This window comes from Emydura macquarii, unplaced genomic scaffold, assembly GCF_026122565.2.
Source record: "Emydura macquarii macquarii isolate MOO-44397 ecotype Brisbane River unplaced genomic scaffold, CSIRO-AGI_Emac_v2 contig_1348, whole genome shotgun sequence".
NCBI classification, from domain to species: Eukaryota; Metazoa; Chordata; order Testudines; family Chelidae; genus Emydura; species Emydura macquarii.
The window spans coordinates 2,275,551-2,288,987 of NW_027131485.1; the positions used below are offsets into that span (position 1 = coordinate 2,275,551).

Sequence of the window (13,437 nt, forward strand, 5' to 3'; positions counted from 1 at the left end):
GGGGCGGTTCCTCCTGTTGCCCAGCAGGTGGCGCTGCAGAGCTGGCGGGTGCGCTCTCCTCCAGGGTTCCACCGCGGATTGACAGGGCTTGGCGAGGGTGTAGTTCACCTCTCCGACCACCAGGTGGCGCAGCAGTAGCGCGTCGCCTCCCGCGGGCAGCCAGTGTGAGTGACGGGGGAGCGGCGCGGTTGCAGTTCCCGCTGCTGGACACGTGGCGGCGACGCAGAGCCGGCGCGCGCGGATGCGGCTCCCCCCCCCCCCCCTGTCGCGGCGCGCGGTCGGCCCCGGAGCCGTCGAGTCGTGGCACAGGCGCAGTCGGAGTTTTGGTGCCGGGTCACAGGGCGGCAGCAGCAGTTTCCGGTTCCGGTGTAAGCGAGCCGGGAAGGTGAGGGCAGCGCGGGTCTCCTCCTCTGGGGAGCAGCGCAGGGCCGGGGGCTGGGGTGAGTGGGGGTCGGGTGAATGGCGGGGGGAGGGGTCGCGGTGAGCGGGGGTCGGGGGGAATGGTGGGGGGAGGGGTCGCGGGGGGGGGGTCGGGTGAATGGTGGGGGAGGGGCCGCGGTGAGCGGGGGGGGGGGGGGGGGACCAGGCACATCCCCCCCAGCCTATCTCTGCTCCCTGCAGGTGGCGCTGTGGCGCAGCGGCCCTGCAGGATGAATCGCCCGAAGCCGGCCACGGTTCGCCGCCCCAGCGCCTTGCCCAAGTCCTCGGGTGAGTTGTGGGTCCCCGCGGCGGGGGGGGGGGGGGCTCCACCCGGGTGGGCACCGAGAAGAGTCGGGCCAGCCTCGCTCCCTGGGCAGCCTGGGCGGCGCAGCGGGGCCCCGGCGTGGTGGTTCCTGTCAGTCGCCGAGCCGCCGCGCAGCCTGGGGTGAGCGGGACCCTCGGCCACTAGCTGGAGCGGGAGACGATGAGGGGGCAGCCGTTGCAGCGCCCCGAGCCAGGCCAGGCCAAGGCCCCCAGCAGGGGCTGTCGGGGCCATCTCCCAGGTCCCCATGGCAGGGGATGAGATCAGCTTTGTCTCATGGCCTGTGGTTCCCATGGCGCTGGGCGGGTCTGTGCCTCCCTGAACAGGAGTTTGTGGCTCGGGGGGAGGCGGTGAAGGCTTCTGACTTTGTGGTCTCCTCTCTCTTTTCCTTGTGTAGCTCATCCTCCTCCCGGAGATTTTATCGCCTTGGGTACGAAAGGCCAGGCCAATGACTCCAAAGCTGCAGTCACGCTACTCAAGCCAGCTCCGGCCGGATTGCCCTCCGAGCGTAAACGGGAGGGGTCCACTTCTTTGTCTAGTGCATCCGGGCTGACGGGATTGACCAAACGACCCAAACTCTCCTCCACGCCTCCCTTGAGTGCTCTGGGACGCCTGGCAGAGGCCGCAGTGGCTGAGAAACGGGCCATTTCACCCTCCATAAAGGAACCATCCGTGATTCCAATCGAAGGTAAAGCAACATTCTGGTGTCTGCTTGGGGCTTGTGTGATTGTGGGAGGGGGTAGACTAGCATCCAGCTCTTCTACTGCAGCATTTGAGCTGAGGAGCCTTTCTTCTGGGGTCTGCATGCTGGTCCTTGGGGAATTCTGGGTGCTTCCCCAGGGATGCCAGTGTTGACATCAGGACCATGGAGAGTGTAACACTAGCATTTTCTTGTGTTCAGTGCAAAGCAGGCACACTTTCTCCACGCGCTTCCCACCCTGACATTTTAGTGCCAGGATTCCCCCTCCTGAGCTATCTGTCGTCCTTCTCTCATCTGCTTTTGGCCTTGTTTCTTTTCCCTTCCTTTTTTATACCTACTGCCTCATCTTGTTTTTCACTTCAGTTGGATGTCCACTACCAGCATTCAAAAGGTCTTCTCCTTAGGAAGTCAGTGACACCATGTTATAGCTCCTTGTTTATCTCTGTTGTGTAACATGTATGTTGAGAGGATAGCTGTGCATTTTAATGAAAGCTTTGGGAGCCTGTATGTTGTATGTCGTTTTGCATACTGTCTTTCCTCTTCTTGGTGTTCAATATGGTAACAGGGTTTAATCCTAGCTGAGAGAAAGACAGAGCAAGAGAAATCAAGTAAGAGAGACAAAAAGGGACAGGATTCTTCAGTAGAGCTTGCATGGGTGGTGGAAAAGTGACCAGGGCTCCGTTCAAGCCTCCCAGGGCACGTCTTTGCTGCATGGGGGGCGGGGGGATCAGTATTGACAGCTGTTTGTCTGTGGTCGCAGTTGTCCCCACGGAGCTGGTGGATGAGATTGAGGCAGCTGAGGCGGAGGGCAATGATGACCGCATTGAGGGAGTGCTGTGTGGAGCTGTGAAGCAGCTGAAAATGAACAGAGCCAAGCCTGACCCCATGTTGTACTTGAGTCTGATGTATCTGGCAAAAATCAAACCCAATATATTCGCCACCGAGGGGGTTATTGAGGTGAGAGCTGTGTTTGTTTTGAGTAACAAGTATGATGTGATACATCACCTCGCTGTGCTGCGAGCCTCTGAGCATCCTGGGCTCCCCACCCTGACATGCTAGTGCTGGGATTGGCACTGCCAGCCTCTGAATACAGTGGGCTCCCCTGGGGTTGGCATTGCTAGTGGCACTTGCCCTGGTGCCAGGAATTGGGCTGCATGAATACCGCTGTAAGAGTGAACTGTGTGGAGTTCTGTGTATTCCTTCTCTTGACTTTTTCCCTCCCTTGGCTCCAAATCCCGAGGGCTTGATTCTTGATATCTTGCAGGCACTGTGTAGCCTCCTCCGGAGAGATGCCTCCATCAACTTCAAAGCCAAAGGGAATAGCCTTGTGTCCGTCTTGGCCTGTAACCTTCTCATGGCGGCTTACGAGGAGGATGAGAACTGGCCGGAGATCTTTGTCAAGGTACGTGGTAGCTGAGGGAATAATGGTATGGTGGGTGGGGAAAGAGGAGCAGGCCAAGGTCATTGTGCTTATCACCATGTAGGGGAGGGCAGGATGATGTTGAAGAGGAGCAGGGGGCTTGTTTCTACTACAGAGAGAGGATTGTGGCGCCCTGTGATACTGTAGAGGAGAGGATGTGTTGTTGCTGTAGGGAGATGGGAAATGAGGTTGCTATGTGAAGTGGGGGCAGACATGCATCAGGGCCTTGGGCTGTGTTGGGAGGTTATGGGAGATGAAGACAGTGTTCCTCAAACGAAGGTTTGCAGCTAGGCTTTTATTCAACATTGAGACACTGCTGCCTCCTTTGCCTCTCTCTAGTGTTCCTCTTCTCCCTTCTGAGATATGCTGCCTCCCCTGATTGCCCATCCTTGTGCAGTGGTGTTCCTAGCTTGTTTGTCTGTGGGGCTTGAACCGATATCTCTGGGTCTAAAAGCACAAGACTCTGCTGCTTGAACTACAGCGCCAGCTGTTAGTTCAGAGACTGTAACTGACTTACATATTTTGGTGTGATCTAGTTATGAAAGTGGGAGAGACCCCCAGTTTAAGGGAATTAAGGATTTATAGTAGCCTGGGGTTCAGAAGATGTGTGACCTTGGGCAAGTCTCTCTGTGCTTCAGTTCCCCATCATGCAATGAGGATAATAGCCCTGCCCTACCCCACAAAGGTGTGGAAAGGATAAATATATGAAAGATTGTGAGGCACTCAAATATCTCAGTGATCGGGCCGTATAAGTACCAAAGATTGATAGATTTTAGCATGGCTTACATTTATACTCTGCTTCTTGGTCCCTGGCAGGTTTACATTGAGGACTCACTTGGAGAGCGCATCTGGGTGGACAGCCCTCACTGCAAGACATTTGTGGATAACATCCAGACAGCCTTCAGCACAAAGATGCCCCCGAAGAGCATGCTGCTACATGGGGAAGTTGGACGCAGTGGAGGTGACCTGAGTGCTGGTAAGGAGGTACTTGGGGAGTGTAGCTGGAGTGGTTAAGGAGAGTTTGGGAGCTAGAGATATTTTTAGCCTGATGGTCTAAAACCAGCTCCTCAGAGGGGATCCCACTTAGGGCTTGCATGGATTGGAGTCACTGCTGAGGCAGCACGCTCCTATTTGGTGAAATGGGGCACCTTGCATTGCACTCTGGTGTCCGCCCCTCCCCTGGAGAGATGTGAGGACCACAGGGGCTGACTGGTGTGAAGATCACTTTTGAGGAGGAAATGGATGGGATTTGATGGTCTTCTAAGTACTACAATGCACTGAACAATCCCCCTAGAAGATTGTGAGGGAAGCAGTGACAAGGTCTGGCTGAACACTGGTGGAGGGGCACTGGGAAGAAGACTTCTGGGAAGGAGGCTGTTGTGGGGGAACTGCACAAAGCGAAATCCCTCAGTACTGGTGAAAGGTCTCTTGGAAGGGGCGTTGCCGAGGAGTTGTTACATCCGTTTGTGATTGTGTGTTGGTCTATCTGTAGGGAGCAGCCCCCACCCTGCCATGGCAGAGGAGGAAGACAGCCAGAGCGAGCTGCTGATTGCAGAGGAGAAGATGAGTCCTGAGCAGGAGGGACAGCTTATGCCCAGGTGCAGTGCCCCTTTCCTCCCCAATCACAGAGCCTTTTGGCACTGCTGCTCTCTGTGCTGACTTCTTAACCCGAAACCACTTTCACAAAGCTTATAGCTTGGAGCTTCCTCCAACCAGCTCTTCCATGGTACATCCCAGAGAGACGGTCTCCCCCAAATACTGCTCAGTGATGTCGGAATGATTGTTGTCCATGAGGTTGAGTGGCCTGTACTCTCCAGGCTTTGGTTATGTGAGGGAGGTGTTTCAGGAGATATTGAGTAAAGGAGGAGTGTGGAAGTGAGCAAATGTGGGATTATTGTGCTTTAGATATGATGACCTCGCTGAGAGCGTGGAAGAGTATGTCTTAGACATGCTGCGGGACCAGCTCAACCGGCGCCAGCCAATGGATAACGTCTCCAGGAACCTCCTTCGTCTGCTGACAGCTACTTGTGGCTATAAAGAGGTCCGGCTGATGGCTGTTCAGAGGCTTGAGATGTGGTTGCAGAACCCAAAGGTAAGAGTGTTGGAGTCGTCTTCTCCTGACCATTGGGGTTGTCATTACACTGGAACTAGTGTGGAGGCCAGGCCAGAAGGACCAGGAATTTCTGACTTGGATGTTTGATAGTGGTTGGTTGTTGATTCTTTCTGGGCTTACTTTGTAGCTGACCAGACCAGCCCAGGACTTGCTAATGTCAGTCTGTATGAACTGCAACACTCATGGCTCTGAGGACATGGAAGTCATTTCCAACCTGATCAAAATCCGTCTCAAACCCAAAGTCCTTCTCAACCATTACATGCTGTGTGTCAGGTAAGCAGGTTAATGGGAGCATATGACAGTCTGAATGTGGTACACTATGCATGTTTGCAAAGGGGCCCAGCTTCTGTTTAAAGAACTGGAAGGGAGGGCTGGTTGAATGTAGTCTCTTAGAATCCCCTCTTGAGGGCATGAGGAGTTCTGAGTGTCACCGAGTGATTGATTGGCAGACAATCTTTTCTCGCTGCTGGAGGGACGCAGTGTCTTCCCTTCTTATCATGCTGTGTTTGTTATGTGAACTGTGAGACTAGAACTGTGTGCCCAGCAGTAAGAAAGCCCCGGTCCATGGGATGCTCTGCTAACTCTGGATTCCGCTTGCAGGGAGCTGCTAAATGCTCACAGGGACAACCTGGGCACCATGGTCAAGTTTGTGATTTTCAATGAACTTTCAAATGCGAGAAACCCCAACAACATGCAGATTCTCTACACAGTGCTACAGCACAGCTCTGAGCTAGCGCCAAAGGTAGGGACAGCGGCCTTGCAGGAGTTCTGTGGGTGATCAGTACATGCCTGGGTGAGAGAGTGGCTGAACTGGATCTTTATTTTAATGGAATCTCCCTGACTGCACAGGTATTTCCTTGATGGTTTCCTGTTTGGAACCTGTGTACAGTGTTTGCTGAAAAAAATGTGCACAGGCGTTGTCAGACTCCCAAACCCTTTGGATATGTGGCTTTGTAATCAGTGGTGCTGTTGTCTTCCCTGACTGAGGCTCTCCCATTAGTGCTCCCCAGTGAATTCATTCTGGCCTTGGTATGGTGATAACACCAGCTGGGACTCAGGGTGTCTAGTCTCTGTCAATGGATGTTGGTGCTGAATATTGGGTGCTAAAGGGCTTCTCTCTTGTGGCATTAGTTCCTGGCAATGGTGTTCCAGGATCTGCTGACTAATAAGGACGATTACATACGAGCTTCGCGGGCGCTGCTGCGAGAGATTATCAAACAGACGAAACATGAGATCAACTTCCAGGCTTTCTGCTTGGGGCTCATGCAGGAGCGGAAGGAGGCCCAGTATACAGACATGGAATTCAAGGTACCACCTCATCTTGCCGTACCACCTTTCCTCCCATTCCAGCACTCCAGCTGGTGTCCTGAGGGACTCTGTGACATTCTCCCTTCTATGGTGGCTTGACCCCTCTGTGCAGTGCTCTCTTGCTTTCCCTTCTATTCTACGTGGCTTATCTGCTCTCTTCCTTATTTCCCCTGTGACACTGCTCAGGTGGACATGCGTCATCCCCTTTCCTCCTCGTTCGTATGGCTTGGCTATTGCTCTTTGTAGTTCAGTGGCTATGTTTTCCAGTTGCTATTCCCTGTCCTCACTGTCTGGAGTTATGAGCCCTCCTTCCTGGCTCCTGTCCCATTAACCCCTCACTGGCATCCCTGCATTGCCTCTCCACCCTGCATGATTTTACAGGCATCTCTGGCAGCGGGTGCACATTTGGATGGTGGGCATTCATCCCCAGGGTGCAGCTGGGATATCACTGACCATTGGGATCTGTTCGTAGGAGCGGTTTGTCATCCACATAACTGACCTGCTGGCTGTCTCCATGATGCTCGGCATCACAGCCCAGGTGAAGGAGGCTGGGATTGCATGGGACAAAGGAGAGAAAAAGAGTAAGCCTTCTAACTTGGATTCCTTTGAAGACGGGGGCTGTGGTGTAGAGAACATTCAGAAGTGCTGACATCGGGGGAACGTTGCAGCTGGGAGTAGTGAGGCTGGGTGTAGGAGAGGACCCCTAGATCTTGGCTGGAGGAGTTGGGGGATGGTGGGTAACATCATAGTCAATAAATCTAGCAGCTGGATGCACAGTCACCATTGGGAATCGCCCAGAGCAGAGGTGCTTGTAATAGTCATAGAAAACAGTGGCTGGATGACCTGCACCAGGTGGGGAAAAGGATGACGAAGGGGGATGGGCAGCTCAGAAACCTGGCTTTTGTAGGATGGAGCAGCTATGAAAATTATAAAATTCCTTAGAGCCAACTATTTGGGCTAACAGGAAAGGTGCTGCCTGTGCCTATCCTTGTCACAGCATTGCATTTCCTCTGAAATGTCCCAGGGTTTAGTCTAATCCCCAAGAGCAGTATCCCTCTGCTAGCAGATGCGTGTGCTGTTAGTGGTGGGTGCTGACAGCTAGCTGGGCTAGTGTCCTGGACTTCTCTCCGGGTTAGTTATTGCTGACTCCCTCGTGCCATGTGCTTGTGAAATCGCTGTTCATAACAGCCACACCCCAGCGTCCCGAGGGCTGTGAACTACATGCAGAGCTCCTAACCTGAGTGTGTCTGTTTCAGACTTGGAGGTGCTACGATCCTTCCAGAACCAGATTGCTGCCATCCAGCGAGATGCTGTCTGGTGGCTTCACACGGTTGTTCCATCTATCAGCAAGCTGGCTCCTAAGGACTATGTGCACTGGTATGATGTTCAGTTGAATGGAGGGGTTCCCATCGCTGACTCTACTAAACATGCTACATAGAGACAGTGCATGTGCCCCTGCGGGCGAGTGGAGTGCCTCTCCCATAGCAGCCAAGCAGCAGGAACGCTCTTCCCGTAGTGGTAGGGAGATGGATTTGCTTTCCCTTCAGGATCTCACATGCGCCCCTGTAACACACGTTAATGCAGAAGGCTCCTGACTGTATTTCCATAATATTGCCATTCCAAGTATGCTGTGAAAGAAGCAGCCCCTTAGGATTCTGTTTTTTGATCTGATCTGATGATGGAGGGCAAGGTCCCTAGATAGTGAAGTTCTTGTACAGAATGGAGACCAGCTAGAGCGCTGTCTCAGAGACTTTCTGTCCTTGGAGACAAGAGTATACTACAGGGGATTAGATGGTTTGAGGCGTTGGTAATGAGACCAAAAGATCGGTCAGATCAAGCCGGGGTCAGTAATACCTGAAATCTGTTCCCACCTGATGGCTGTTGATCTCCTTGGAAGTACTGTAGACAGTGCACATCACAGCGCCCATCACCACTGCAATTGGTACTAACTGTTTCCTTGGTTAGTCTTGGTAGAACTTACCTCTTGCTGGAGCAGGGAATCCTTCCAGACCAGGGTTGGGGCATGTTAGCAGTGTGGGGAAGCTCCCCGGACTGCTGCCTGTATCTTAGTCTCTTGAGGATTGTATTGCACTCCAGTCTCCAGGGCTCCCCATCCATCACCTCTCAATTCACACCTCAGTGGGAAGATACACTGGGTTGCAAAGATGGTTCTCCCCTTTTTTATTGTTTCTTTCTGCAGTCTCCACAAGGTGCTGTTCACAGAGCAGCCAGAGACCTACTACAAATGGGACAACTGGCCTCCTGAGAGTGACCGCAAGTAAGTGCTTGTACCCTGCTTCAGATCGGGGTTCCATGGGCAGAGCTGTGGCAGCAAGGAGAGGAGAAATCAGACATTTCTGATGTTTAACTAAACTCTCCATAAGGATGTTTTCTACATTTGTCTTGGAGACATCTGCTCTGCTTAGGTTTTCATTGTCTGTGTCAGTACTCTCAGAAGATGGGATTTCTCCAGTCTCTACCTGCCCTCTTCTCCTTCACCATCCCCAGAGGAGTTGTTGCTGTAACTGCAGAGAGAATGGCCCTGCACTGTGCATAGTGCTGGTGTCCTCTGGGGAGCTGAAGCCTGCCGGCCTGAGTCTGTAAAGTTCAATTTTAGGGGGCAAACCAAACCGTGTTCTGGAAGGGGGCTTGTTTTCATGTGTGCCTAAACGAGGGGCTGCAGCCGTTTTCCTCAGCATTAATGTGGGCTAGCATGGCTCTCCTCTGCCCACACTGGTTCTATGTCCAAGCAATGCTAGCCCAGCTCCAGGCTGCGTTCAGGAAACGTTCCCCTTTCTTTGGGCAGTGGTATCACTGCCTTCTCTTTATTTCTCCTTCCCAGCTTCTTCCTCCGCCTCTGCTCTGAGGTGCCTATCCTTGAAGACACGCTCATGCGGATCCTTGTCATTGGTTTGTCACGGGATCTTCCCCTCGGCCCTGCGGATGCCATGGAGCTTGCTGACCACTTGGTGAAGCGGGCAGCGGCTGTGCAGGCAGACGGTAGGCGTGCTCTGCAGGGTTGTGTGAAAATGGTTTGGTGAGGTAGCACTTCTTGCCCTATTGAGAGCAGGCAGCCTGTTGCACTCCTGTGCCCTCTCCACATGGGTCTTATTACCCGCACAGTCTAGGGCATCCACCCTACCCTTCCGTGGGCTCGGGGCATAACCCTCTGCAGGTTGGCAGGACCTTTTCTCAGTGAAAGAGCCGTTACACAGTAATATCCTTAACTTGAATTTATTAGCAATTGATTAACAGCATACACATGCTAAGCATACAATGCTCTCCACTCCTGATAAAGCAGGCAACCTCTTCCTGATGGTCAGTTGGAATTGGATTGTCTGGAGGTCCAGCTTCGGCTTCTGCATGGAATGGACATTCAGGATATCAAGTTCTGGCAGCTTTGATCTTAGGCCTTCTCTCAGAGTTAGGCTCCAAATAATTTCTTCTTGGACCCCAGTTTATATAGTTAAACTTAGGTCCTGCATATCTATATCTTAACCACTCATTTTAACTAAAGCATTTCTAAAACCATGTGATACGAACAAAGCCTGTGATGCTAGAATCTAGACTTTCAGTACAGCTTATTAGCATGTTTCCTAAAGAACTGTCAGCCAACTACCCATGTCTGTAACCTGTTTGTTCTTTTGCTGCTTCAGATGTAGAGGTCCTGAGGGTGGAAAGAATCCAACTGATTGATGCAGTCTTAAATCTATGCACTTACCACCATCCGGAGAACATCCAGCTGCCCCCAGGGTAAGGCTTGTAGATGTGAAACTCCTAGTTGCAGTGTTCTAGCCCCTGGTCACCTTGTGTCCGAGAGTACTGGCATGCTTCCCTTGAGTAAGCTTATAATAATCTCTTGATCTGATGGGAATTCCTTGGGAGCAGAGGATGAGATCTGTACGCTGGAGCTGATTCCCAGTGAAAGAGCTCGGTAGGGACTTCCCTCTGGAGAAGCTCTGAGCTTTATGCCTGTATTGGTATTTGCTGCTGATCCTTCTAGGTCTCTGTGTGCACTCACCTGATAGATCTGCAGGACTCTGACAATGCTGAATGCAAACAATGAAAACAAGCAGAGAAGCAATGTGTCTAGTGTTTAGAAGAGGGAACTTTGGATACAAATAACATGGTTCTGTCAATGGCTTTTTCAGGTATCAGCCTCCAAATCTAGCCATCTCTACCCTTTACTGGAAGGCTTGGCCTCTCCTCCTTGTAGTGGCCGCATTCAACCCTGAAAACATTGGTGAGTTATGAGCACTTCTCAGAGCACCAGCACAGCTGAAGTGTGTCACAGGAGAGGGCTCTGCTGTAGATGCACACGAAGATGGCTAGATTTTCTTGTTGCATGACTCCACGTTGATGCATAGGCACTGTGTAAGCAGAGCTCTGTGGGCCGGGTGCGGAGGATGTCTAGTAGGAATTTGGACCAGATGGCGAGTGGAGCATAGTGTGAGCAGGGGGACTAGTTGGGACTGTTCTGTTTGTGTGTGTGTGTGGAGGAGTGCACTCTGTATGGGGGGAATGGGGAGGGAGTGTGATATGCTCAGTGCACACACATCTAGGCAAATGTCCTGACTTAGTGTCCAGTCCCATGACTGCCCTTTTCTCCTACTGCAGGGTTGGCTGCCTGGGAGGAGTATCCCACGCTAAAGATGCTCATGGAAATGGTCATGACTAAGTGAGTCTTATTCAGCTTTTTCAGTTTCATCCCACTCCTGAGCCTAGAAAGAGTGGAGACCCCTCCCTCAGCTGTCACTAAATGACAGTGAGGCCAGGCTCTGTGAGAGCAAGGGATGCATGTGACATGGCTTGTTGGAAAGAGCTTGGCTTTCCATGCACGTTTGGAAGGTCCTTTACTATTTTCTTGCTGTCTGACCCCAAAATGCCAAGAACATTGTGGAATTTTGACTTTGCTCAGTGCAGAATTCATAGCACAGAAGGTCAAATAATTTTGTGCCTCTTCTTCCAAGTAATTACTCCTATCCTCCCTGCACCCTGACGGATGAGGAGACCCGCTCAGAAATGATTAACCGTGAGCTCCAAATATCCCAGCGGGAAAAGCAGGAGATTCTCGCATTTGAGGGTCATCTGGCTGCTGCGTCTACAAAACAGACTATTACAGAGAGCAGCAGCCTCTTGCTGTCCCAGCTCACCAGTCTGGACCCCCAGTGAGTAGTCTTCTGCACTCTGCTACGATCAGGGAATCCCACCGCGGTACTGGAACCCTCAGGCAGGGAGAAAGGAGGTTGAAGATCTCCCCGGGAGGAAAAGAGCCCAGGGCAGAGGCTTTCAAGTGGGTGAAGGGCGGGTAGTGGTGACTGGCTGAGGGGAGAGAGGATTCGGTGGCCATGTAGAGCAAATGAGATGTGCCCACTCCATTTGGATTGCTTCCTATCCCTTTTCTGCCATGTGTGGCTTTTATTTACTGTTGAGTCAGTGCATGTCTGTATCTTCGGGAGGGTGGGATTAGCAGTGTGTAAGGCCTTGTTTCTCTGGTAGGGGCCCTCCACGCAGACCTCCACCGCTTGTCCTGGAGCAGGTGAAAAGCCTAAATCAGTCCCTACGCTTAGGACACCTCTTGTGCCGCAGCCGCCACCCAGACTTTCTACTCAACATCATTCAGAGGCAGGTGGGTTTCCTGAGGATCTGGGAGACTGGAATTGGCCTCTCTGTAGGTTGGAGGAAGCATGAGAGCTGCTACAGGGAGGTATCCCAGTAACGCAGAGACCCAAAGCCTGGGTTTATGGGACCTGGGGGGAGAGAGAGCAGGAGGTGAGTCAGATGCAGAGAAAAGTGGCGTATTTCTCTCTTCTGCAGGGGGTTGCCTTCTGCTGCTTGAGAACTAATGGGAGACCCTCACCAGTCAGTGCAATGGTAAACGTGCAGGGGATCTTGGTTCTTCCAGCCCTTCATTGTAGCTGTCCTGTTCCCTAGGCCTCGTCCCAATCAATGCCATGGCTAGCAGACCTGGTTCAGTCCAGTGAGGGCTCCTTGGATGTTCTTCCGGTGCAATGCCTCTGTGAGTTCCTGCTGCATGATGCTGCTGATGAATCTGCCTCGGGTGAGGAAGAGGATGAGGGAGAAAGTAAAGAGCAGCGTGCCAAGAAACGCCAGGTAAGTGGCCGTCTGCGTTGGTTGTTTAGGGTATTTATGTGTGGCCTGGTTGTGATATGATCTCACTGGGGGGACACCTTCTCTCTCCAGAGACAGCAGAAGCAGAGGCAGCTGCTTGGGCGCCTGCAGGACTTGCTCTTGGGCCCCGGAGCTGATGAGCAGACCACATGTGAGGTGCTGGACTATTTCCTGCGGCGCCTCAGTTCCTCTCAGGTGGCCTCCCGAGTGCTGGCTATGAAGGTAAGAACAGAAAGTAACTGACTGGGTTTGCCAGGAATGATGGGCAGGGTGGCTTCAGACAGCACTCGGGCTCGGGGAGGCTTTTTAATGAGGCTTTTGTTCCTCATTTTCTGCATGCTGCCCTTTGGCTAAAGGCAAGAGCCTTGCTCCCTCCTCCTTGTCTGTTTTAACTCTTCCCTCCTGTTTCCTGGATGTCACGAATGACACTTTCTCTTTGCTGTCCCCTTTGCTCGAGCAGGGCTGCAGAGCCCTGTCCTTCCAAGCATGCAGATTGTCTAGGTCGAATTCAGGGAAATGTATTGGAGGCCACCCTTGCTGGGTAGCCTATCTCGAGGTCTCCCTGAATGTGCCAAGTTGTTTGTTGCCCTTTGCTGTTGAGACACCACCTCTGTTTTGCAGTGGACTTCTCTTTTTATGTCCTTTGAGTATGTTCACTTAAGCTGGGTTTAAATTGCAGATCCCATGTGCTCAGAATCTAGATGGCAGATTCTGGGGCTCTCGGGATAATCATCGTCAATTGCTGTCCTTGGGATAAACCCAATGGACTGTAAATAGGGAAACTGCTTTTGGCTGCAGACCTCTCTGAACAAACATAGTGCCATGAGGACAGTAGAGCAAGGCTCTCTCCCTTATGTTGCATGTTGATTGTTATGATTGTATACAATAGTCTGAGATCTCCCCTAGGGTAATTGTTAAGTAGAGCGTTCTTTTGGCTGCTGCTAAAACACAAATGGCCAGTCCCAGTGACCCAGAGTCCACGTGTCTTTCCGCGGTGCATACACATCACCTTCGATTGTTAG

General features: G+C 52.3%; 1 protein-coding gene across 1 annotated transcript in view; it reads left to right on the plus strand.

Moving 5' to 3' along the window:
* The first annotated feature begins 625 nt into the window (after positions 1-625).
* The window catches only part of INTS1 (integrator complex subunit 1), a 34,212-nt gene continuing 21,400 nt past the window's right edge, over positions 626-13,437 (plus strand). The window contains exons 1-21 of the mRNA XM_067550875.1: positions 626-708; positions 1,140-1,430; positions 2,203-2,399; positions 2,707-2,844; positions 3,679-3,838; positions 4,355-4,460; positions 4,768-4,954; positions 5,103-5,248; positions 5,576-5,717; positions 6,107-6,283; positions 6,756-6,864; positions 7,540-7,660; positions 8,484-8,561; positions 9,126-9,283; positions 9,940-10,036; positions 10,435-10,526; positions 10,901-10,961; positions 11,254-11,451; positions 11,783-11,912; positions 12,218-12,397; positions 12,488-12,637. Of these exons, the coding sequence (XP_067406976.1) occupies positions 651-708; positions 1,140-1,430; positions 2,203-2,399; positions 2,707-2,844; positions 3,679-3,838; positions 4,355-4,460; positions 4,768-4,954; positions 5,103-5,248; positions 5,576-5,717; positions 6,107-6,283; positions 6,756-6,864; positions 7,540-7,660; positions 8,484-8,561; positions 9,126-9,283; positions 9,940-10,036; positions 10,435-10,526; positions 10,901-10,961; positions 11,254-11,451; positions 11,783-11,912; positions 12,218-12,397; positions 12,488-12,637 (2,976 nt within the window). The 5' untranslated portion in view covers positions 626-650. The remainder of the gene's footprint in view (positions 709-1,139; positions 1,431-2,202; positions 2,400-2,706; positions 2,845-3,678; positions 3,839-4,354; positions 4,461-4,767; positions 4,955-5,102; positions 5,249-5,575; positions 5,718-6,106; positions 6,284-6,755; positions 6,865-7,539; positions 7,661-8,483; positions 8,562-9,125; positions 9,284-9,939; positions 10,037-10,434; positions 10,527-10,900; positions 10,962-11,253; positions 11,452-11,782; positions 11,913-12,217; positions 12,398-12,487; positions 12,638-13,437) is intronic.